A 27,129-nucleotide genomic window follows, 5' to 3' on the forward strand; every position below is an offset into this window, starting at 1 on the left:
ATGGTCCTGATCCTGCAAATCTCTGAGTAGCCATTATTTTCCATGTCTCAAAAAGTACTCCTGTCCTTCAGAACTGACTTTTTATTTACTGCAAGCACCTATTCCTACTAGTGACCCCACTATAGGAAAATCATAGTAAAATGGATTTGTATAATGACTATTTGTACGTTATAAGCCTGTATGATCAGAAATCAACTTTAAGAATTATTGATCTTTTAGCATCATAGAAACTAAACTAACTTCACAAATGCTTGCTGCTTTTTGGTTTCAATCACATAATCATTACATGTTTTAATCTTTCTGAAGGATGCCAGCACAGTACTGTAGCTGATTAATTACTTGGTAGCTTTCTTTGAAGGTTAGAGTTTATTAATAATTGTTTATATCTAGGTTCCATTGCCTAGTTTTCTTAGTTCTGATGACATTATAATTTCCCTCTGTTTTCAGAGAAATGTCTGGGTTTTCATAGTGTGAGAAGATGACCGTGGCTTGGAAAAATCTTAGACAAGCCAAAGAGTATGCGGAACTGTTGTTTTACTCCTCCCCCTGCCCCTTTCCTTGAGGACTTGCCTTCAACATTTTGCCAAGTTATTTTTTTCACGCGAGCGTGGACACACACGCACACACATGCGTACACACACATACCCTCAGTCCCTCAACGCGTGCATGCATGCACGTACATTTTGGCATTGTCTGGCAAACTTCATGCTGATTACAAGCTTTCATTTGAACCGCTAGCCTTTTCATTTGTGATATACACAACAAAACAAATCTAATAATAGGAATTAAATGACAGCACAGAATAGAAAGCCCAACTTCAGTGAACAAAACAACAGTTATAAGAACCCACAAAGAGAGACATAGGTCATGCCATCTCATGTGAAAACAAATAAAACACAAAAAAGAATGTATTCCATCAGCATAGTTTTGGACACAATCTTTCTGTGGCTGGAGAGGGAGGAAAAATCACAGTTTTTTACATTGTTGAGGGAAATTTGAATTGCTGTTCTTCTAAAGAGTCCACATGAAATTTGCTGCATCTCTTCGCATTCTTTCACTATCAGCCAAAAAATAAAAATAAAGAGGGAAAGTCTCCCCAAACGCTTTCAATCTCTGCATTATTAACATGTTTTTATGATGCAGCAGATAGGTTTGAAAAACCAACTGGCATAGCATGAGCAGCCACAGTTACAATCAGATGTGGTAAGATTTTTACAAATGGATCACTGTTCTGCCAAAGTTTAGCCAAGTCATGACTGAAGACCAAGCCAAAGCTTTGTTAATCCATATAGTGATTGTCAAAATACTCCAGTAGGCTCTGAAGACTAGCACTGTTTCTGTTCACTTTTTCACAGATGAAAATTCTAAAAAAAGAATATCTGTTACAGTCCTTGGTGCCCAAAGACCATGGATTACTATGTTTTAAGGCCAATAAGGATCAAGATGATGATCTTATCTCCTGAGTAATACTAGTCAAGGATCATAATCCAGAAGTTCCCTTACTAAACTGAGTGTATGCAAACACTGAAGCAGTGATGTTGCATCATGTAAATAGTTACTGAAGGTAAAATGTTTTTATAATCATAGGAAAGAAAAACTTGTTAGCCTCGGTACAGAGATAAAGTAATAGTGAAAGTAAGGAAATTACATAATCCCATTAGCAAACCATACATGTGTTATTCTATGCCTCCAAATTTAATGTTGGTTGCTTATTAACGGTGAAGGGAAAGAGTTCTGAGTTGACAGATAGTAAAGGACAAAAGGCAAATCTTAAGTTTCATCTACATGTCAGAGCAATATTTGATATCGTGTTTTCTTTACTGAGTGTTACGATCTCTGTGCCATAGCGAATGGTAACCCAATTATATATGAAGAGTTTCTTGCATGCAATACAAATAACATCAGAAATAGACATTTAAATGGGAGGATAGCTGTTTGTGGTGTAAATGAAAATACTACCTGGGGGAAATTCAGGTGGCTCTGGGCACACGGAAGGGAGAGAGAGGAGCATCCTGTTGAGGTGTAGGTGTGCCTGAACCAGCTGTCAGTGATATCCCTGTGTCTCCCTTGCTGGCTTCACCGCCGCAGGTGTGACCTTGCCCCTCTTTCTTCCTCCAAGCTACATGGAACGTGGAGAGGTGAGAATAATATGCAGCACTGATTCAGGCTTGAATGTACATACTGCCAGTCCTGCTGTTACTGTTTGGCAGTTTGGATCGTGGAGATGGGGAAGCAATGAAACAGTTGGCATTTTGAATGCAGTGATCACTTCAGTGCCCCTGTGTGGTTTAAGCTGCCATTTATACACTGGATTTCCAGGGACATCAGGAGTTAGGCTGATTAGGCTTGGAGGTCTGGAAGTCATTCTTCTCCAGAAGTCGCTGATTGGGTTTCTTCGTATGCCTGCTGTCAGCCAGGAGATTTGCCTGAGCGGTTTAAAATAACTGTTCTTTTGCTACTGTTCCTGGTTTCCAGTTTGGCCATAGACTAGGGAGGATGCAGTGGAAGAACCAGACACTGCGTGCGTAGTCCTAGCACTGGTCCTGGACGTGCAGGGTGACATGCTTGAGATCAGCCTATACTTCATCTGTCAAATCTTTTTCAAGGGAGGTGGAAGAGGTTGAGATTCTGGTATCCAGTTTCCTCGGAATTAGCAGACCCACGTTCGTAGAAGGTGCTTGGCAGTCGTGTTTTCATGTTTACAGTGTGATATATGGCTGCATATTTAACTGTACTTCATGTGGAAAATATAGATGAATTTCTTGCTAAATCAAAGAACTCAGGAGTCGGAAGCTCACCTGTTCACATAGCATAGCATACCTAGCTGAAAATCAAGGTCACGATGGAGTGTGGTGTCCTCTGGTGTCAAAAGTCCGGGTGTTACTCTGGTAACGTTTTGAAAAGTTCCTTTATGTCATCTTCCCATCTGAATTTAAAATTCCTAGAAGGATTTTGTTTTGAACATTACACTTTCCTGTTTCTCCTTAGATGCATCTTGCCAAGAGCATTGCCCTCTGCTTTTGCTGAAACAATACCTAGGGTTTTTTCTAGTTCAGTCTCTATTTTCACTTCCTCCCATCTATAGTTTTGGATGTGGCAAGAAAGCAGACGTAAGCAAAGAAATACTTGTGTATCCATGCTTGTCGTCATTTTTTTTTATGTCCTATTAAAGAGAGGTCTGGTCTTGACATGTCCACGGGTCAGTCATGTGTCACTTCCCTCTCTATTCAAGTGGTGCTCATGTAGACGCTCCCCAGCGTAATGTATTCCTAGCATTCGGGCTTTCTGTGCTGTTTAAGATGAATTTGCTAATAGATTTTCTTCCCTGTCTTACCTACCTCTTTTCAGAGTATGTGGTGAGAGTGGAAAAGTGAAGCATCTTTGTAAAATATCCGCATTTCAGAAAAACAATTTGAATTTGAATCTATAATTGATTGCATGTTCATGTTGTTCAAACTAAACATGAGGCTTTTTTTTGTTGATTACCAAGGCATTCACGTTTAAATAGATGCATATCTTTTTGATATGTCTCTTTCTCCTCTCTATAGATTTTTCATTTGTAAACAAATAAATCATGTGGAATTCATTTATTATGAGAAACGGGAACAATATATTGTTTTGTCATTAAAAGGATGTAAGACCTTGTTGGAACAAAACAGTCTAACAGTGACTGAATGATGCATTTTAATTTTCTCAACTAATTAAAGATGTACTTATTTTTCAGTTAAGTGGGGGTGAGTGCATACATTTATTTTAATTAAATATGTTTCTTTATATTTGAATGAATGTGAACAGCTTTGTTTTTAAGCAGATAGGATATACAAGAGCATACAAAGAGTTTGTGTGTCTGCACAATGTGCATCAGTGCTTACAAAAGGAATTGGATTAAATATTTTGATTTTATAAGAAAATTTCACTTAGTATGTACTAGCAGTTCTCATGCATGACAAAGGAATCAGGACAGTGCAAACTTTAACCTATTTCAAATTAAAATGTATTTGGTCTGTCGAATGTCTAGCATCAAATTATAAACAAAGTTCTTCTCACCTAATAACTTCTTTAGATGATTCTTTCTCTGTATCTTTTAATCCTCTCGTGGTAAAGTGATTTAGCAAAGGCTGCATCTGTTTTTTCTTGTTACCTGATAACTTCTTAATGAGTACTAACAGCTTATGTGAGAGCAAGGTCATTAGCTCTAATGGATAGAAGGGACAGCTGATATGGCATGGGAAAGGTTAAAGATTACCAGAGAAGTTTTTGCAAATATACACATAGCACAAAGAAGTAAGTGCCGTAATGGTTTCTTCACTGATATTTCTGTGCTAATGGCCTTGGCCACATCTTTATACACCTATTAATTCTCAGTAGCCCTGCAGTCACAGTCTGCTGTACCATGTAGCAGTAATTCAGTTCGTTAGATAAGCATGTTAATTTTTTTCTAAAGAGGCTTAAATTGTATGCTTAGCACTTTGTAATCCAGTTTCTCTAGTTAAAATAGTGAAGATATTTTCTAAAATAGGTCGATTATGACTCTTGTTCTTTTAAGCTATGTAGGTATTTTGCCATATAGTACCTCTATATTGCTTTCTCTTTCTTGCTGTATAAACTACCAGTGCATTTTTTTCTTTTTTTTCTTTTCTTTTTTTTTTTTTCCCCCCTTTGTGGTCTTGTATTGGTCAGAAGACTGGCTTGTCAGTTTTTTGTAAAGAAAATCTGCTGAAATGCATTCTTGTGATGACATTGACTTTTAGGTCTATTTGGCTATCATTATCTATTTGGTGTTACCTTCTTCAGCCTTCTGAGTGCCACTGTTAAAAATTGGTTTATTCTCATTTGTTGTATCCGAGTATAAAAAGAAATAATAAGAAACAAATGGCAGGATATTACTAAAGACTTTAAACCCTGAAGACGCTCCTATGATAAAGGCATGGCTCGATTTTAAGTGGTAGTATCTCCATTAGCATTAATGGGGTAAGTACATCAGCTGAGGCATCTCAGAGGTTAATCAGGCTTCCTGGCTAGATATTGCCATCAATACAGTGTGGCGCCTAATTCTGTTGGCCCTTCAGAGGTTTTCCTGACAACACACTAACAGACTTTGTGTAAGTCATTTCCTATGAATTATTAAAACAAACGTTTGGCTGCTAATTGATGAACACTAATGTGTTTTCTAATCACTGCAGTTTGAGATTTTAGCACTAAACAAAGCAGTTGCAATTGATTTGTGGCTGCTTCTTGGTTTCAGTCTGTGATCTGTACTTTGTTTTTCCCCTTTTCAATTTAGCAGGCAGCTTAGCTTGTCTTTTTAGTTAAGAATTGGCTTGTTATGGTGTCATTCTATTCTGATCTCTTTTGTTATTTCTTATTTATTTTGCATAATAAATTCGCGTAATTCCTTATAGGCAAGTAAGGCACAGTCCTTGATTCAAGGAGAAAATATTTCAAATCATAGTTTGGGCTTTTTAATCTGTATCTTGCTTAATGTGTATACTCTCCTGCTTTTCCCAAATAAAATAAAATAACGTAAAAACAATTTTCAGCATCTTCGGAGAGTAAAAGCCAATGCATTGAATGTTTCCAAACCAAAGTTTGAAAAACACGCGGACTGTGGCAAGTCACGTTAGTTGTACTGGGGTATGTTTAATTGTTGGGTTTGGGTCCCGGATTCGGTCTGAGTGCTGCAAAGGGCAGCTTCCTGAGAAACAAATGAATGTCTGTCATGTCTGTGAAAGGCCAGATCCCTTGGCTTTTGCGCTTGTGCCGAAGACGTCTATCACTATTTCAGCATTCAGTGTTGTTGGTTGTAGGTATTTCTGTGTGCAACACACCCCTCTGCTTAATCATTTGATCCTTCTAACTTATCTATGCTCTATATCTCGTGGAATAAGCATATAAAGAAGTTAAAAAAGAAAAAAAGCCATAAAATCTAGACAACATTAAAATGAGTATTTCCCGAAGTATGTTTTGGAGGTTCCTGTTTAAAGTATATTTATTTGCCAAATATATCTATTTGGTAGGATGCTAAATCTTTTGAAAAGATTACTGTTACATACAGCATCTCTCACAGTTAATATATCACTTATAAAACATATTTTTTGTGTGCTTCTATTGTGTGTGTGCAGCCTACTTACAGTATTAATTGTGTCAAGAAAAAATTCAAGGTAGATCTGTAAAAGAGCCCTAAACATTATTTATTGGTTCTCTTTCTTTTTATAGACGATAAAGACTGGACTTACAATGGTTGGGAAAGTAGTTACACAGCTGACAGGGACGCTGCCTTCAGGAGCAACCGAAGAAGAAATTTTAGCTCATAGCAACATTCGTCGAAGTCCTCTGGTGCCAGGAATAATCACTATTATTGATACGGAGACAGTTGGAGAAGGACAGGTAATATAGTTTGCACAGAAACAATATATATTTGTTTTCACAGAAATCTTAGCAATACAATGTATTTTATGCTTTTGAAAATGAATAATAGATGAGATTTTTTGCTAGGTCAAAAGCTTTTACAGGCACACACAGCTGTGACAAAATCCTATTTGGGACTGAATTTAAGCCAAAATATATATTGTCCTTAGACCATATTTATATGACACTTTGACAACATCAAGTGTGAAGTGTCACATTTTGTCTGTCTAACACTTGTTCATAATTGACATTGATTTATGCTGATCAGTTGAAATGTATATGTAGTCTGATTGTATTAATACATAATGTGGCTGGAAAATATGATAGTCTAGAAATACAGCGAGTTCAACTCCAATGTAAAATAGACAATGAGTGAACTTGGATCTTAAATGCAAAAGCTTATGGTTTTGCATATCTTTAAAGTGTAATTGAGTATGACTGTGTTCGGTGAGGTGTTTGTACTGTTTTACCAATAATGTAGTTAAATTATATTGTACAGTGCATCAGGCAAAATCATCTGTTGAAAAATCCATACAATGATCATACCGACTTCAGATTGCTGTTTTAAACTGTCTTTGTGCTAGAGAAGATATCCATGTCCCTTTTGTTTGTTTCTAGCAATAATTTGATTTTTAGGGGCCTGATCCTGTAACTATTTTGTAAATTATTTTTTTCCCTAATGTTCACATTTTGGATTTAAAAAAGAAAAACATTTTCTTCTTCTGTTTTTCCAAAAACTTTAGGATGCATTATTGCAGATAATGACTAGTGACAACATTTTTTTTTTTCCTTACTCGAGAGGAACATAAGATGTTTTGCTTTATTTCAAGTGTGGTTGTTTCTCAGAACTAGTTTCAGAGATACTTAGTCAAGTCACTACAGCATCGAAGGAGAATTGTTCTTATAACATTAGGCGTCCTTCTTACGAAATTAAAAAAAAAAAAAAAGTAGAGAATGGAAATTAGCACATATTTTACTTTAAGATCTCACAGACCCAGGTCTTAAAATAAGTTTGACTTTTGGGATTTGTTTTTGTTTCCTGGAAAAAAGTCTGTTGGCTTTCCTTATACTACCAGAAAAAAAAAAAAAAAAAGAAAAATTCTACTTCATAAATTTCTCATGAAGCCTTGTTTAATGCAGCCATTATTTCTGATGGTCATTGTCTGTGCTTTGACTCTTCTGCATAGGCCTAGGGAAAAAAAAAGATTTATCTTAGGTTTTTAAGTCTTGTTATGTATGATTTAGAGGTTTTATGAACTTGTCCTCTGACCTTAACAATAGTAGGGAGCTATCAAGCCTAAAGGGCACTATGGAAAAGTAGCTGTAAAAATGATAAAGCTTGCCTTGTCCAAATAATGCTGTTGTAATATAAATAAGCCATCATTTCTAGTAAAATATTTTTGTCTTGAATCCCTGAGGGAAGAGGCTCCAAGATGGATATCCTAATCATGTGAATGTCTTGTTTTCAAATTTTTGTGATCTGAAGTTTTAAAATGCTATTAAATCATTTTCTGTGATAAGATTTTGTTTAAGAATTAACATTATTTTTTTTTCCAATTTTACTAATTTTTTTAACTAAAGTGTGGGTCTAGCAAAGAGAAAGTTGATTATAAATTACAAATTAGATTTTGTATATGGCCTTGGTAAAGACTGACATTCAACACTGTCCCAGTTCCTTCCATTATAACCTTCTAATATAATGAGTCGTGTGCTTATAATCCCCACTGAGTTATTGTCCGTCACTCTTGCTGTTTTTGCATTGCCAGGTAGGAACCTAAGTTTTTGTGCACGCAGCTGTACTTGCATATGGCCAATTCTAATTTTGCCACTTGTGTGAATTGACTTGTGCCTTGGCGACTGGCAGGGATCCTGTTCTTTCCCGCTGACGGGAGCAGGCAAGCCTGGAAGAAATGACATGTTCCTGTTCAGATGGCATGTGTATGTACTAGCTGGGTAACGCTGGCCAGGCTTTTGTAGCATAATTGACTGAAGCTTCAGTCTGGGAAAGCATTTTAGCAAGTCTGACCTTTACACCATGCAAATCTCAGTGAATTGCTCATATGCTTCAACTTATAGTTAAGCATCTTGCTGATTTGAAATCTGCATGACTGTTTGAGCTGCATTGATTCTTTCTCATTGTATTAATTTCTGGAATGACTTTACTGTTTTGTGGAGATTTGGCTTGGTGACACTGGTGCTCCTACCTGTAATATTACTGCCAGCTTCATTTGGTTGAAACAGAAGAGTGAGCAGCGTGGTTAATGCAGAGTGCAGCCTCGCCGCTGTTTAGAGGAAGGAGCTGTTGTGCAGCTAGGTATCAAATGCCTCGCCTTGCCCTGTCTCAGTTTTCTTGACGTTGTTCCTTGGCAGTGATTTTTCTAAAAATACTAGTTTATGATCCTGCTTTTTGGAATCCAGGTGGGAAATAAGAGGTCTGAGCATGTACGAAGCAACGCTTACTGGCATTCCTGCTCCCTCCTGCTCCCTCCCATGATCACGATGTGGGTTTGTGGTTTTTAATATTTCATTTCTGCTGGCTTGAGATGCTGCTGGATGGCAGCGCCCACTGCAAGCACTGGTCTTCCGAAGCTGAACGGAAGCCTGCGAGAATTAGTGATGCTGAACAAGTGTTTTCTGGACTGAGTTACCAGTTGAAAGCCTTGCAGCCCTTTCATCAGAGATTTCTCCAGCAAATATATATTTGTGTGTTTGCGCATGCATATGTGCATACGACTTTCAAAGACTGTCAAGCTAATTGTTAGCTTGGAAGAGAATTTCAGAAACAGAAAGCAGTTAGTTTCTTATCACCTCTTAACTTCTGATGTAAACTGAGCACCTCATGGTCTTTAGGCCAATAAATATTTCCATCTACCTGCACAGCCTAACTAAGAAATGAAATAAAACAATTTCCACATAATAAAATATATTTGAAGGTAAAATATAACAAGAAAAGGAAAAAAGCAATTTTGAAAAGAGGAAGAAAATGGAAAAAGAAGGCAGTAAAAGTATGGCAGGTAAGGTTCTTTTTGCAAGTCTTTTTGAAAGAGAAATAAGCACTTTTTTTTAGTGAGGGAGCAATTTTTTATATAAAAAGGCTCATCAAGTAATGAAGTATGTGCTCGTCCATTTACTTTGAGCTTAGCAGTGCAGGCTTTAAAAGTGGAGGTACTCTGTGCGTATGTGCTAACCTGAAGATTTACATGCCAATGTGAGGATTAAGGAACATGTTTTAGACATAGGCCAGAAGGACTACAACTTTACATTTTCACTAATCTTTTTATTCACTCTACCATTTCAAAGATGTCCACTGTAATGAATGCGAGGTGGAACTCAGTGCATTTCATGAAATAATATTGTGCTACCATTGCATAATTTGAAATAATATTAGCTTTGCACTGAGAAATATACAGTTAAAGATCGAAGAAATCTTTTGGTGTAACCTTGCAGTGATCCAACCTGTGGGGAAAATATTTTTAATAAACCTTATGAATGTAGATATTATAGTGTAGTTTCCTACACAGCAGTTGTTTGTGATAGTTCCTACTTTCAAAAATTTTGGTACTCCAGGAAAATTCGAGTTACGAAGTCATTAAATAAAAGGATAGGACTGTAGAATTACTGGAGTTGGCTGTCATGATATATTTGTAAGGGAGTAAAAATAATTATTGAAATGCCCAAGTAACTTTGTGGTAACCCAAAATATGTTAACAAGGTTGTGTGCTTGTTTAAACTTCCTTCTAATGAAGTGTTAGCAAACTTTTCAGTTAGATGTAATGACTATTTATTTGAATCTGTTAATTAGTTGAAATGGATAAAACTAAAGCTATACAGATGTCCCCTTTTTCAGTAATTAGAATTAAATGTGTAAGTCTTTAGTGGCTTGAGTTTTAAAGAAAAATTATTTTCTTTTGACCTTTGTTTCTGTATTTTTAATTAATTCATCAACTAGGCCACCCACGTGTAGTCTGCAATAATGACCTTTCTCAAAAGTCGCCAGTTTTGTGACTGAATGTAAATCTGTTAAACATCTAACATTTAGCTGGCAGAGAAATATGTGGTCATTTAAAAATACAAAATTTGATTCTTAATGCTTTTGATAGAGCAATGTGACTGATGATATATCATTGTGTTGCTTTCACGGATCATCCAAAACACATGAAAATATTTGAGGAAATATTTTTAAAATAACTTATAAGATAACATGTTGATCTTTTTATGTTTTAAAACATGATTGGTGCTTTTTTCTGTTCCCCATTAACTTTTTATTGCATTAAAGAGGAATTTTCAAGGAAAAAAAACTGCAGACTGCTGCAGTTTCAAAAGTTCATTTTCATTTGGTAAGGGGTTGATAACAATTGAACCAAATAAAGATGCTTATCAGGAGTAAGAATTGTGAAACTTCATCATAAAACAAAAAGAAGCAAAAAGAATAAAGGGTGCTCAATAATAAAAGTTTAACTACATGCATAATTCCCCTGGTCATTAACACCACTGCTTTTTTTTATAAGAACAGTTTTCACAAAAGCTAATTTGACGTTCTAACGCTCATATATTTGGCATCAATTTTCTTCACTTTTTATATCTACATGTATTACAAAAGAATCCTTTTTATATATAAATATAAAAAGAGCAACAGGATTCCCTCAGAGCATAATACTGTCTGCCTTACTTTTATTAAAGGAGATCTGTTTTTTGTCAAGAAGACATTTTTGTCTCCGATAAATGGTTCAGGCTGAGCGTGAGGCTGTTTTGAGTTTATGCTGGATTCTATAAAAAGGAGTGCAGTAGTTAATGTCACAGATTTATCACTTTTAGCCCTTTTCCACTGATGTTTGAACTTAGCTATAAGTTGGGGGGAGGCTAATTGGGGGTTTGTGGGGGTGTTGGTTTGGGGGGGGTTGTTTTTTTGATTTTCAAACATACAGCTTAAGAACTGAAGTGGACACTGCACTAACTTTAGCAATTTAAATCAATGGAGATCTTAATAAAGGGATCTTTGCAAGTATATATTGTATGATATTCGTATTTATAAATATTGTCAAACTTATTTTTTTTATGATGATGGGATCATTCTTCCTTAATTTTATTAAGAGTAAGACCTACTTGATTAAATTTGTGTCCATTTTTATTTGTGTTACTTTCATGTTTTATTTAAAAACATGTCTCCACTGGGATAAGTGGTGTAATTTGCCTTTTAAGATTAAAATAATTGAAGTCATAATTACCAGTGGCTTCTGTTCAGCAATATGGAAAATACAAAGACTGAAGAAAAATACGGCATAGGAGAGGAGAAGCTTCAGCTCTTGCCCTCAAAGCAAACACTATTTTCTGATGGTAAATGTAATGATCCCCTAGGTGTTTTGTCTGTTTCTCTTTTGGAATAAGATAAAGACTACTTTATTCATCTTCTATCAACTGCAGTGTTCTGTTTAACTTTAATGGAGTTGGCTTGATAGAGCACTGGCTCAATGTGTCCAGCTAAGCGCTGGCTAAGCTGGGCTGCTTTTGGCAATCATGTTGCAGCTGTCTTGATAAGAGCCTATTTGGGAATCAAAAATAGGCTGAATGGTGATTTTCAAGGTTGTCTTGGTAGAAGAATTTTCGTGATTGGAGGGGGTGTTTGTTTTTTAGTGCAGTTTCTATTTGCAATGATAGGGAACTCTACAAGGAAGATACGTAAGCAGCCTTATGAACCTGGGCTACTGTGCAATTATAAGAAGAATACTGAGATTTAATCACCTTTTACAGTGAGGATGTTATAAGGTCTTTTAGTTTTTAATAGGAGAGTGGTTAGGGGCTACCACTTTGGCGAATTACATCTCTTTGGGATGAAAAAACTGCAGCCCCAGGATTCCTGTGGGCTTCGTCTGCTCTGCACCTGGGAAACTGAATGAGCTGCTGCTTTTGAGCTTTTTGACAGCACTTGCGTGCATCATTAGGCAATTTGTACCACTGGCTTTATTTCCAAGAAAAATTTCCAACTCCACTCTTTTCAGTGGTAAAAAACTATAAACTGGTCGAAAGGAACCAGTTGTACAATGTCACTATTGATCTAATGTGCCATTTGCTACCCTACGGACATCGTTTTCTCCAACACCTTTGCAGATAACACCTTCCACTTCAGCATCTGTGAGAAGTGTTTCCTGAAATCTGTGATGTCTGCGTGGAGGAGGCCTTCAATACTTCTTCATTACTGTGCAGCTCCAGTCTTTAGCTTTGTCTGCATCAAATTTATGCTTCTTGGTCTATCTAACATTGTACAAACTCTGTGGTATCAATGCAGTTACAACTGCCTGAAGGTCTCTAATAGAGAAAATAATATATTCCAGTATAAAGCATTGTGTATTATATCAACATAAATTTGTTTTCCTTAGGTGTTGAATGTAATGGTGAAAATTGTACTCCTAACTGAGAAAGCTCCACAAGCTCTGAATTGGCACATGAATAAGGCTTTCGTGTTATGGCAGACTTGGAAGGGACGCCTCCAAGGAGGCTGCTCTTTGGTTGACAGTACGGATAATCAACTACTGTAATTCCATTGATTCTGCCTTGCACTGTAGTGTTGACACTGCAAAATGACCTCTGCAAAAGACCTTTTAGGCATGTATGGAGGGAAGGACATTACAAATCTTGCAGTGCAGTCTGGAGGTTTAAATGCAAGTCAGTGATTTACAAAAAAGTACTTCCTTTCTTCTCTGTTCCAAAAAAAATTATGTTGTTTCTGAAAAGATGAATATTCATTTAACTGCATCCTACCTTTCACAAGTGTTTCCCCTTGTGTGTTTCACGAGCAAACTTTTCCTCTTTGTGGCCATAGTGCAAAGGGGAGTGAGTGATATTGTATGTCAAGAAAGGAGGGGTGTGGTACCCATCGGAAAGTGCCTTTTGTTCGTTCAGATTCGCCACTATCCAAGGATTCCCGTGTTTTTCAGCAAGAAAGGTGTTTCTGTGTGTTTTACTTTTTACTTGGCTAATATAGGAGACTAACGTTTCAGTTTGAGTCTGAAAGCTTTGCACGAGTCAGGTTCAGTGGCACAGTAGGATTTCCAGGATCTCCAAGGTCACAGTTGCTTTTGTTTTTTTCTTGAATGGACGTTTTGCTAATAGGTTCTTCTTTCTTTTATTTATATCACAAACAATGAATAGTATAAGAGCTAAGAAAGGACAGATTTGTTATATCTAAAAAATTAACTTTTATAGTAAAAAGCAGAGGTTTTGAAAAACTTTTTTTTATATGACAAACAAGGGGTGTATATCCAGGAGGACAATCTGAAGCAGTGATTGAAAAACCATCTTCAAGCATGGACACCGTTAGCACAGCATACAAATAATAGATTTTAGCTTTATTATGTTCTCAAATTTGTACATCTGAGGTGTTTCACAATTTTTGATGTCTTAAAATCTTTGTGTACAGGAAAAATGTTTAAAGGTCCTCTTACCAGCCATGGTGTTCCTATTGAACAGGGGTTTTATGCTGCAGCAATGATAACAGTGGTGCATTTATCATTAGTTTAAAGCAACAACAAAACATGTACTGAATTAATCTAGCTTACAGTCTATAGAAGAATATGCATGTGAAACAAACCATACAACTTTAACAATGATTTTGATGCTGTTAATACCTACACATTTCTAGATTCAATATCTTTGTTTAACAGGCTGGATTTAAAAAAATCTATTTTTCGTGAAGTGATGTTTTATCATTATCACGTATCTAATTAGAGATATGTTGAGGATAAGACTAAGTCACATAAAAGTGGAAGCTGTGAAAAGATGATGTATAGGAGTTATTTAGTGCAGTTTATATAGGCTGAGAAAAGAACACTGTTTCTTTGAAAAGCTCTTAGGAAGATCTCCAGACCCTTTGGTTAGCGGTTCTGGAATCGGCACAGAATGCTGACAACAGAAAGCAAAACCATAATTGTGCTTATGTGAGAGTGCCAAGTAATTTGAACATTTAGAGTGAGGCAGGCACAGGCCTCTTCATCCATATTACGTGACTTCTTTAAACATTTAAAGATGATTTCTCTTTCTGAAGCATAAAAATATCTTCTGATTATTCTGATATCTGTTAGGAATAGGAAGTATTAAAAAACTTTTGGATTATTTTGGAAAACAGCAGACAAATTATTGAACCTGAAATGGGAAATTTTGCACTAAGAAACTGGTTTTTGCTTACTACAGATACTATTTTCTGTCAGATCTTTCTCACTGTCTTACTTAATTCAGACTTTCACATGATGTAACCAAGGGGTAAAATACTTTTCAGCTTTTCTTGCATCTGTCCACGCATCTTTTGGTTCTCTTCTATAATCTTAACATCTTTCCCTTTTCATATAATTCGACATTGATAATACTTGCAATTTCATGAATTTATGCTGTTCTAGCTGAAACTGTGATAATTGAATAGCAGATAATTAGAATAGTAGGCTTTTCATTGAAGCAGTTGCGTAACTTAACAAAATTATTGAAGTCTGAAGTCTCCTTGAGTGATTTATGTCATATGCAGTGTTTTGGTATGTGAAGATATCTGTATTGTTTTTTGTGAACCTGCAGCTGGATATCTTCTTTCTGTGTACTTTATTCCTTCTACCTGCTGTTTTCTGTTTTCTAAAGTGAAGCAGTAGAGCTTAACAGACAAGTCGGCTGTTTCCTACCTCTGAGCATCCCTCTTGTCCTTTTCAGGTCCAGTCCTGCCCTTTTGGAGATTCTTCTGTATATCTTCAGTCAGCTTTAGTTCTAACTGCCCTAAACGGTTTTTATCAACTTCAAACATTCTTTAAAAAAAAAAAAAAATCCTTTGTCCTTGTCTCCAGAAGATGTTGCACAAGCACAGATCTCAGCCAATATACTTGACTCTTCTGGTCATTTCCCTGTGTTGTGAAAACTCTCTACATCCTACCCTTTTATTTGATTTTTAATTCACAAGGGGATATCTTGTGACAGCATGGTTTCTTTAAGGGGTTTTGGTCAAGGACCTTTGTAATATTGTTATTTAACTGAGGACATTTCAAGATGGAGAAAATTCTTGTTAGCTTCACTTTTTTGTAATGCAGCCACCTTCAAACACACTCCCAATCCCCAGCACTTCTGTCATTTGGAAATCCATTGGATACAAGCTGTAATATTCCTATATATATGGAAAGCAAAACCAATGCTTTCCTTGACTGTTTTTTCCTCCATTTTTCTACTTGTTTGCCATGTATACTTTATATCCTCCAAAAGAAAATACTGATTTATGCAATGGTTAAATGTTCTTGCCTGAAGAACTTTGAAAAACTCTATGCTACCTCTTGTTTTTCTTTGTATTACTTGGTGTATGTTATCACTTAGAAAATAATTTGTTGTTTGCAGTTAAGAACTGTGTGCACTCCTCAGTCTAATTACGCCAATCCTCCTTCCATTAGTTCAACTGCAAAACAAAAATTTCCTGATTAGCTGTAGGCAAGTGAGGTGCAGTTCTGCTACCTCCCCAGGACTGCTACCGTGTCTGGCAGAACAAGGGCTCCTGGCTGCAAAATAAGCTGACGAATAATGGGGCCCTCTTGATTAGACTTGCGAGGGCGCGAGCCTTGCCTCGGCCAGCAACAACGAAGACCTTAAGTGTAGCTTCCCCTTGCACTTGCGTGCAGAATCCCTTTGTAAGAAGCCCCTGTGCAGCCGCTCATACTTAATGTAGCAATACAGTAACAGTCTTCCAGTTTTGCTTTGTTTGAATAGCATAAGTAAACAGGGAATCCTGGTATAAAATGCATAATCCTTTCAAGTTGGTAGGATATTTGCACTTTTCTCAATTTTTATTTGAAAAATTTGTAGAAGGTTGTTTATGTGCATATGGAATTTTTTTTTTCCTGGTTCACATGCAGTTAAATTTCTAATTCATGCCATTATGTATCTCCTATAAAACAAGTCCAGTATTGGTAACTTGGTATTTTCACTTATGTTAATTTTCATTTCTTAACCTTCTTTTGTCTCCATTAATATTATGCAGGTACTTGTTAGCGAGGATTCTGATAGTGATGGTATTGTGGCCCACTTCCCTGCGCATGAAAAGCCTATTTGCTGCATGGCTTTTAACCCTAGTGGTAAGTTATTTTCCTGTTTCAATGTGATAGTTGTTAACCAGATGAAGACAATAAAATACCTTAGGTATGTGTTTTGTTCCTGTGGAGGAATTGCAAATACCATTGTAATTCATGCAAATATCTACTTACTATTTTTATACCTTTTGATCAGTTTTGTTGAGTGTTCAATGTCATACACAGTTTCTTTTCTCAAAATTTCCAACTTAAGCAGCTGTTATGCTAGGGTATATGTAAGAAGAATGTGTCTACCAGGACAGATGTAGCAGAAGTGCTAAGGGAGTTTATTCTGTTGGCTATCCTGATAGCCAGATATTCTGACATACAGGGTCAGTACTTTATTAAAATTTTCCTCTTCCACAAATATGAAAATAAAATGGGCCACTTCAGTGGCATTATTTTCTGAAGTAACATGGTGCCACTGTGTGTTTTGTTGATGGGTAGTTTGGATTTCAGCCCTCTTTCTTCTGAGTGAAATCAAACATTAGCTGAAAATACTTCTAAGAAACTCATCAAAAGCACCTATTGCTCTCCTTTATAAATGAAGACTGATTGCAGGCAGGTGAGATTTACCCTGTTCATAGATCTTATTCATTTAACAATTAACATATTTGTTTATGGTGAAGACAGCAAAAGAACTCTTTTGTTTGATTGCAGTAGCGGTCAATGAAATGATCGGGGAATCAACAGCTTCTGCTTGCCTAAATTAATGAGTTCTAAAATGTAGAAAATGCCATGCAGAGCTTGGGGATGAAGTCACATTTCAAAGAATGAAACAATGTGTGTCATTTATGTTTTCACATTCAGTGACCAGTTGGTCTTATACTGACATCCCATCTGGTATGTCAGAACTCTTTAATAGTGGTATGCAGTTCAAAGCATCTTCACTGTTAGTTTTTGACCAAAAAAAAAAAAAAAAAGAAAAGAAAGAAAAAAAGCTGTACTCTCATCTGGCTTAATTTTCTTCTGATACTTCAGAGAATTTTTGTGTAACTCTGCATTTAAGTGAGAATCAACTATGTCGATTCAAGAGCAAAAGTATTTTTGCTTTGTACTCTGGCAGAAAGATAATACCTTGAGTTGAGTAATGCTAATGAACTGAAATAAATACAGCTGCTTAAATTTGAATGCTTATAAATATTAATTAAATGCCTTCTTAAAACAATCTTCTTTGATTGTATAAATGTAAGGAAAACAATGTTTATGCAAACGCAAATTAACTTGCTATTATTTTTTTTGAGATATATATTTGAATGTTACTGCATTATTTGTCTCAGTCTAGTTCTTCCTGTTTGATCAGGTACTAAAATTATATTCCTTTTTCTATAATGTAACAGCATATTACCTTACCTCTAATGTTGCAATAAGATACTTAATGGGAAAATAGTTTTTTCTAAATGGTGTTATTTTTGACAGCTTGCAAACTGTGTGCGTTATGAGGTATTTGTGGAAAGGGATGATTCACAGCAAGGTACTGAATCATACTGTACCTTCTGGGTTACAGAGCAGTGTCAAAACAGTTGAAAACGATAACCTCAGCTACTTACAACATAAAATCAGCACTTAACATAGTAGTGTAGATTCTTTATTTAGCATCAAGGTAGAATTTTGTTTGAAGCCAGTGTTGTAAGTGACATAATCCATTATACATTGGTGTATTGCCAGTCAAGCTGCGTCCTTTACAAAGCAGAAGAAAAACAAGAGGTGGCCTTTGGTACTGGCTTCCTCTCTTGGTTGATTATAGCAAACACACACATTTATTCATATTTTGAAGCTGTGTCTGTGTGATGTTGTACCAAAGCATAATTTACTTTTGGTATGAAGGCAAACAGTGAACACCGATCTGTTTTACTGAACTATTTTATTCAGTATGGCTAGTTGAATAGCTTAATTTCATAATGTCTCATCTTCAAAGTGCCCGTGAGCTATGGAGGTGTTCAGGTCTGCAAAAACTGAAAGGATTGTCTAAAAAACTGAAAACAACAGCAACAAAAAAAAAAGCAAACCAATGACCCCCTTCGCCCCCAACAAAAATACCAACAAAAACACTGAAAACCCACTGAAAGTCAGTACCAAGAGGAGGATGGATAGAGGAGGATGGATTTATACAGTTCTTGTGTAATAAACCAATAGAATTGACTACCACAGCCACTTTAAGCAGTATTTTAAAGGTATCGTATTACCAGTAAGATACATTTTCAGGCTTTCTGCTCTATTTTCATACTGAACACAGACCTTGCTAGGCATAGGTTAATCAACTACAATAAAATAACAATAATAAATTTAGGGATCTTGTAGGATATCATTTCTTTTCCTAGGAAGGGATAGTATGTTTTGCTTCATTATAGGACTTTCTTCTGAAAATTCAGCAGTGAAGGCAAAAGATTCACTGATGTCAGTAAATGGCAGTCATATTTTCCCCTAACTGCTCTTTTAGAAACCAAAAAGAAATCCTTTGCTGCACTTACAATGACCAAGATATGTTAAATTATTGCAGTCCTGATCAAAAGTCTATTGCAAGCAATGGCTGGACTCTTGCCGATGTGCTTTGTTTTGTTCCTTTTTTTTTGTTTTTGTTTGTTTTCCCCAGCAGGGTAAATGATCCAGGTGGAGATCCATGCTAGGTTCATTGGCTACCTGAGCATGCTGTAAATGCAGCATTTTACATTACTGTGTTACAAAGCCAAAACCATGAAAGACCAAGCAGGGGTATCTCTGCAGAGCCCTTTATTGTGCTGTGTAGGCACATCTATAGTGACTTTTGTGGGCCTTAGACCCAGCTTTTGGTTAAATTCAAGGCAAATCTATTGAATTTTTTTTCTTTTCTGTTCTTGAGGTATTCACAGAAAGAATAAACTTGGCATACTGATAGCATTTATTTTTTATATTAGATCTATGGCCTCTCTGAAAATATGATTGGTTGCGTAATAAAATAGCAAACTTTTGAAATATCATTTCTGAGTATAGTCAAGGGACACCTTAGACTTTTTAATGGTGCCAAACATGTCCCTGTACTCATCTTCTGGACCCTTATGATAGTAAAAGCCTGGCTTGGGTCAGTTGATTTTAGGGAGACTGTAAAAGTCTTAGTCTAAGGCCTACAGCAAATTGTGCTTAACCTGAGAAAGAAGGGGAAAAAATCAGGAGGAGAAACTGCAGTTTCTGGCAGTTTAGCTTTTCTCTGTTTTTTTCCTGTGAACTTCAAATACTAATTTGTATTTCATTTAGTATTTAGTCAGATACTAAATAAAAGAATTTGAGGTGGTTTGCAGGGTGGGGGAAGGGGTGCTTGCTGCGTTTTGGTGGGGGAGAGAGGGTTTGCACTACAAAAAAAAAAAAAAATTGTGACCAGGAGTTTTAGCCACAAAATCCCTTGGTTTTACGGAATTTCTAAAAGCTAGGTCCGTGCATATATTGTTATTGCCTCTCTGCTTGATATTGCTCATTTTAATAGGTTAGTGGATACGTAGCAGTTCAGTGGAAGTGAAACAGAGCTGGTGCTCCTTGCCGGTTGTTGCCGATTGACTCTTTGGGAAGCAGGTGTGGGATGCGGACTTGAGGTTTGTTCTAGTTGGTAAAAATAAAAATTAGGAGGCAGGCCTCCTCCGTCTGTCCCATTTGCCAGTTGTGCTGTGAGCACTGATGCCGGTGCTGCTTCTTGCCAGTGGGCACATTTTCTGTATAATACACTTGTTCTGTTTTTGGGAATGTGCTTAAGAAATTGGATTCCAGATTCAAGTTCAGGTGACTTGACGGTGTTATTTATGCTTTGTTTATATGTAATTGCTCAAATATTAGTATTTCTTATATCTTCCTCCTCTAGGAAATTGACAGTTTTATGTACACATTATCAAATGTCAAAATAATGATTTATTTATCTAATGCCACATGTCAGTGGTTGCTTTTGTGACTTACATGAAGATAAGATCCCTCTTCTAAAGTACTCGTGTTTTGATTTTCGAGATCTAATTTTGAATAAAATAAATGTTGTTATAGCAATAATTCAGCATTGCCAAGTGCCATGGAAAAAAATGCCACATATTAACAAGAGAGAGATCTGATTTTGGAGTATATATTAGATTAATAAGTAATATTAATAAGCAGTATGGCATTTCTTTCATGCAACCCTGTAGATCTGTATAGAACCCATGTCTTCTCTGGGGTATGAAGGGACTCTAGGAGGCATTTCTGTGTTTGCTTTTATTTTTTCCACCATAAAAAAAAATCTCTGGCTCTTATCACTTATGGTCATTTAGAAAACCAGTTGTGACTGACAGATACTGCAGCAATTGCTTTGTGTGCCTGCAGAATCTCAAATACCTTTGAAAAGTGTTAACTATTCCCTGTATCTGGCTTACATGGGCATGTTAAGTCTGTATACCACAGCTCCTGCTCATGTTGTGACTGATGCATCGTGATACATGGCAAGGGTACCTGCGTACAAGAGGAAGCTGCTGTGGGGCCCCTGGTGATGGTGATGGCCAGAAGTGGGGTCCTGCTGGCAGAACAACTGTTAGTAGAGTGGGGACACTGTATGTAGAGGACAACAGTCTTCATTCTGTCCACCGTTTGTTGTAACTATGATTTGGCCTCTTCCCTGCTAAGGAATATAAGATATCTGGAAATGTCAATTCTGTTCAGCAAGTAACAAATTTCTTTTGTATTATATAAAACAACAATATTGACACTAAGCTATGTATTTATTATGGCTGAATTTTGAACAGAATTAGAATGCAGTCAGGATAAGAATTTTACAAGACTTTTTTTTCATGCTAGGATTTTTCTTCTGTCAATGTAATGTTGTTACGCAAGAACTTTTCATTAGGAGGGGGTTAAGCTTTAAACTGCCTTTTTAATCTCTCTCTCTATATAGATATATATATCTATATATATATGTATGTATATGTACATACATGTATTTACTTAAACAGGTACAAACAGTTTAAAGAATGTCATAGTCGTTGTAGTATCATGGAAGAATCCTGTCTGCTACATAATGTAAATTGACACGAGCTTATTATGTAAACTCTGGATGAAGGTACCCTGGGCTAAATTTTGGAAAGTCACAAAAGGAAGGAATACACCATGGGGGTTATTTAATTTAAGATGTTTACGAAAAAGCCTCCAAGGTTTTAATGTGTTGATGATAGCCTGCCAGGAATTATAAGTGTATGCAGGGTTTGAAATGGGAAGAGGAAATGGGGAGAGGGAAGGGAGAGGATTAAATGTTACCAATTAGAATCAGTTGCTCAATGATAAACTAGATTAGTCTAAACTAGAGAGTCTCTAGACTGGAGACTGAAGGAACCATACAAACATCCTCTTTTTCATTATGTTGTATTATTAGACATTGTAATTTAGAAAGGAGAAAAAAACCTCACCAATTCTGATGTCAGCCATAGTCCATTAAAACTAATTCACTTTGTTCCATCTTCAGTCATAGGCATCGAGATGATTGCCTTTAACAACAGTGACTAGTAATAAATACGCTAGGCTACACAGACCACTGGCGTGACCTGCTATGGAAATTTCTGTCTGCTATTTAAAAAATTTTAGTTTTCTTCTGTTCCTTTCAGTATAAGTGTTCACTGTTTTACTCATACTTTCATGTGGGTAAGCCTTAGGACCCTGGTAAAGTACTTGATGTAAATCGGAACTGAGATGGTCCTGGGAATTAAGACTTACATGTGATTTGGGAGGCCTTAGGCCTGCTTCCTCTCCCCCCGCCCCCTTTTTTTTCCAGCTATCTCTATATAAAGTTCTAAAGCAATATATTATTTGGAAATCCTTGATCAAGATTTCCAGATGTTTAAAAGAGAAGTGGTTGTTTTTTGAGACTATTCCCCCCCTGCCACTCCATGAGAAGAAAAGAAAAAAAAAAAGGGGGGGGGGGGGAAAGGATACAAAATCTTTAGTTTTGGAGGGCTGTGAGATGGCATGTCTCATCTTTTCACGTACTAAACCTGAAAATTGAAAAGAGGACATTTGTTACATATTTGAAAAACACACCAGCGTGCTTTGTCTTATCTTTTTGCAAAATACAATTGTGTATTATTTTTCTTCATATTTAAGGAATGTATTCCAAAATAAATAAGACATGTTACTTTTCTTACTCTCCTAATTTTTTTATCATCTGATTCTTCATTTAGATCTACAATATTAAAAGTATGTGACCTCTGTTTACCATTTCTAAATGGATTTTTTCAAGTATGTTCAGCTCCCTGATTCTATGCCTAATTAATGAGTAATCCTGTGAATTTTTGCAAGTTATTTTCACTGATTGTATGAAGATGTATTTACAAAGTAATACTTCTGTTCTTAGAGGTAATTCAGTAAGTTTTGGGAAGTCTATAGAATAGCATAAGCTTAATGTTTCATTCCCCTGTATCTAGTTCTTTCATGTGATTTTGGTAATGCATTGTTTTTAAAATATTAATCATTTGGTCACGGGATATATTAAAATGGTCTCTGGATTGACACACGCAAACAAGAATTTATACATACAAAAATAACGTATCTTCCTTTTGTGAGGAAGACTGAGTGATTATGGAAAAATGACACAAACGCTGTCCATTGGTAGCACATGTTCTAATGAGAAACCATGAGCAAATAGTTAGCCATTGTTTGCAAATTGCATCTCAAAGGAAAAGTTAAAAATATGGTAAAATTTACATGACAGAATAACGCTGCAAAATGAACTGGAGAGAAAATGCTGCTTGGTTGACTGGCTGGCATGCAGTCTGTGGTGTATGGCTTCTATTCATAGACGTGAAATTAAAGGATGCAGTTAAACACGGTTGTGAAACGTCCAGTCCAACAGCTGCATTTAGTTTGTTTTTCAATTTCTCATTGCCTTTCTTGTTTATTAGCTGTGACTCTGAGGTCAGAATTAAAACAAATATTTTAATGGCAGCATTTATGATGTTGGCAGGGAGCGCTATGGCTTAGTACCATGATTTGGGCAGGACTCGCTATGGGTGGTGTGAGGTAGTCCCGTCAGCCTTGAAACGGAGTCACGATTGGTGCGACTTTTCAAAGTCTGTAAATCACGCAACTGAGAAGCATCATGGGATCTGCTTTTCAGTTATATTAGCAAACTGGACTTGCTTAAAGGATCTCAGTTTTAGGAGGCCAAAAGGGAGGATCCTTTTATAGCATTTTTTTTAAAACCGTGTTTAAAAACTAACAAAATTCTTCTAGTCATTTTGACAGATCTAAGGTATAAGGGCCTTTATGAACTGTGATAATTAAAACCAACTTGTGTGTAAATTATACACATCTATTCATACGATAGAAACTGTTATACACACTTTTAAGAGTAATTTTAGAGTGTATGGGGCTACAGTTTTATTTTAGTAAATTGTCTTAACTTCACCACATTTAAAAGCAAATTATAGACATTTTATTTGTGCTAAAGTTGAATATTAGTTACTAAATACACTGTTGTCCACACTTAAGCAAGTTCTGTAAAGCCTTAGGTAATGCAATAAAAATAGAATCCATAAGGAAGGAAATAAGAGCAACGTTTTAGAAATCAGTTCCAGGCAGACAGATCTTTACATTATATTTATCATTTCTATCAGCCACATTTTATGATAAACTGTAAGATTCCCCTCCATTCTCTAGGAAAACAGAAAATTTTATAGACATGCCAAGTTTAATTAAGTTTTATAAAGAGTGACGGCTAAAAGCCTTTTTCTTACTATAACTTTCTATTTAAAAATGGAAGGTATATATTTTCAGTGTAAAGTCATATCTTAGTATTTCTGAAGAAGGTAAGAAATAATTGAATTTTGAAAGTTACATAGATTAAGAGATTTAATACAGACTGTACAGTGATGCAAGCTATGAAATTTTTCACCTTTTTCCTCATATTAAGACTGAATGATGCTGGGCTGCTAAATGTGACAGGAAACAGTTGGTTTAGCCTTTGAATCTAGACCAGCTGCTCATCTTGCTATAGCAAATGTTATCCACAAGCCTGGAAATAACCAAAATCCCTACCCTCTAATTCTGGCAGTTTTTTATGTAAAAATATATTACACACAGTTGTATCTTTTGTCTACAAAATTTGTTTCATGTGGGACAGAATTTTTGAGGGGGTTATCTGAAAAAGGAACTTTTTTCAGTATTTATATTCAGTGTTGTGGCTAACGCATTTTTGGATTTTGTTTATTTGGTGTGGTTTAGGGTCTTAAAATTAGGATTTTCTAGTATTTATAGAAATACGAAGTACAGAGATGAATATTCTTTTTCGGGTTAGCTTGAGTTAGTATTTGGACTAGATTTAACACAAGAAATAAATGTGTGTTTTACCCCCAAACTCCCTTTTCCTAGAGATATTGAAAAAGAATCAAATTTGAATTATACGTCAGGGTGCAATTCATAAATCAAAATGTTGACTTTCGGTGCTTAAGATGTTAATTGTAATAAAGTTTAGGTTTTGATTAAAGTCAAGTTTTTAAACTGGAAATCATGTATTAAGTGATGATAAAACCTTTTCTCTGCTATTTTTGACTGCCCAAGAGAGTGCGTATCGGTTAGAGACTTCTATCATTGATATCTAGCTGAAGTATGTTTTCTAACATTAAAGCTTTTAGCTAACAAGTGTGTGATCAGGCTTAGTTTTCTTTTTTCTTGTCATGTCTAGGAAAATATTGTACAATCAGCTGTAGGTATTTTGCCTACAAAATTTACTGTGTGTCAAGGCTATTGATCATTGCACAGGTTAATCATGTTTTTTAGCAAGCTTTTCTTAGGACATATAAATGATAGCTGTGGTTTATAGGTTAAATTTTAGATGGTTGGTGACAGTTTTAATGAACACTTTAAAGTTGTATTCATTTTATTGTCTCTAACATAATTTCATTCTGTGCAATTCACTAGTTAATGGATAGTCTGTTCATTTATCTAGTGCATGGGTCAATAAGTTTCCTTCTCTTCTCCCATAGAGGGGAGGAAGGGCCAGATCCTCTCTTGCTGGCAGAGGAAGGTGTGTTTTATATCACTGCTCTCGGCGACATACGCGTGGTGGAATCGCAGGTTCAGCAGCAGTCCCGCAGCCGAGGGCTGCTGCCGGAGCGCACGCAGGCAGCGCGCGGGGCTCTCTTCCCTCCCCGGCAGCACTGACCATTTTTTTTGACAACCAAGGGGAAGTTACTGCCTCCTTGAGAAATTATTTTCCACTCGTGTATCCCTTGGCATATGTTGGTAGAAGGAGAATTTTCTATGGCAATTAGGTAGAAACATCCTTTGCAGGCTGTTGCAGTTCGTCTGGGTGTTTTAGTAGCGCATGTTCTCTCGGTCAGGGCTGTGGTGGAGTCGGTGGTGGTAAGACAGGAAGAAAATGTACTTCATAAAACAGAGAAACCTCCACGCTTTCTGGCCGCTGGATTTGTGCAGCAGTGCTGTAAGTGGGTGTTAGGGTGAATGACCTCGGTGTCTGAAGTAAAATCCCCCGCCTCCAGTTGAACTCTGGTAGCATTTTTCCAGGCAGTATGCTGTGTTTCTGCCAGGTTATTGAGATATTTGCCTCTCAGCCCTTATAGAAATTTGAGACAGTTAATTTTTGTTCTTAAAGCTGGCAGCATTCCTTATGAACGTTGCGAGGGCTGCCAGCTATCCACCGTGGCAACTAATCACGTAGCTATATTTCCTTTGATTTTATGTATTGTTCTGTGCCAGTGACTTGGGCTAGTCTTACACAAGCAAAGAACAATTTCTGGCTTATCCAGAGAAACAGAACCTGGCTATCCTTTGCTCAAGACAAAGTGTATAAATCAGACCTTCACAGAATAACACACTTGCCTGTCCTTTTTAACTGTTAGACTGAAGAGTACATTGCAAGCTTTATACAAATTATTATAGTGCTCTTTGGTCACAGGTCTCAAGGATGCTTATGTGTAAATAAGTGAAAAAGTGAGTTTGTGTCATTATCATGACTATAAGCTATAAAGAGAAGTGAGGCAAAGAGTAGTCAGCCCTAAACTTTAGACATGTCCTCTAATTCTGAGTGCCTCAAATTTCAAACGTCTAGTTTGATTTTTGGAAGACGCTAGGACATCTGTGTTCTCTCTGACTTCAGTGGGATCCGCGGCACTGTTTTCCTCTGCAGTTCCATTTTCTCTAGAAAGTCTCCAGTTATGCACACGGATTTAGCGAATAATTTTGGGAGGTAAGCTGAGCTACCCAAGGACGTACTGAGACTGGCAAAACAGGAAATAGTAGTTAGGTCTTAATTCCTTTTTTCCAGCAATGATAATTTGCAGTGTAGGATCTGAAGTGGTCATAACCTTATGTTTTCCATACTGATTTTCTAAGGTCTGTTCTGCCAAGGGTTTCAGATGAGGTAGTGTAGTCGCTGCAGAGCTCTGTAGTTATAACAGGCAGCCGCTCAGATGCATGCACCTTCCCCTTTTCCGTTTCCGTGTATGGCGCATTTGGCACAGCCTTCGGCATGAATTCCTCCAAAAACCCTGTAGTTGCATAGTAACTGTAATAGTACAAGCCAGTAACTTATTACAGGGACTGCAGGACCTCCCAGTTTCAGATTTTTACTTTTGCTGTTAGTCTGAGACTAGCCAATTTGGACTTGGATATAAAGTTAGAAACTGCTGATGAGCAGCAGTGCTTTGATTTC

The 27,129-nt window shown here is 36.5% G+C and overlaps 1 protein-coding gene across 9 annotated transcripts in view; it reads left to right on the top strand.

Moving 5' to 3' along the window:
- Positions 1–27,129, top strand: part of BCAS3 (BCAS3 microtubule associated cell migration factor) — a 379,129-nt gene that overhangs the window by 73,326 nt on the left and 278,674 nt on the right. For all 9 annotated transcript variants that reach the window (XM_064523127.1, XM_064523131.1, XM_064523134.1 and 6 more), the window contains 2 exons: positions 6,217–6,387; positions 16,400–16,493. In XM_064523127.1, the coding sequence (XP_064379197.1) occupies positions 6,217–6,387; positions 16,400–16,493 (265 nt within the window). The remainder of the gene's footprint in view (positions 1–6,216; positions 6,388–16,399; positions 16,494–27,129) is intronic.

Source organism: Dromaius novaehollandiae, chromosome 19, assembly GCF_036370855.1.
Source record: "Dromaius novaehollandiae isolate bDroNov1 chromosome 19, bDroNov1.hap1, whole genome shotgun sequence".
Lineage (NCBI taxonomy): Eukaryota > Metazoa > Chordata > Aves > Casuariiformes > Dromaiidae > Dromaius > Dromaius novaehollandiae.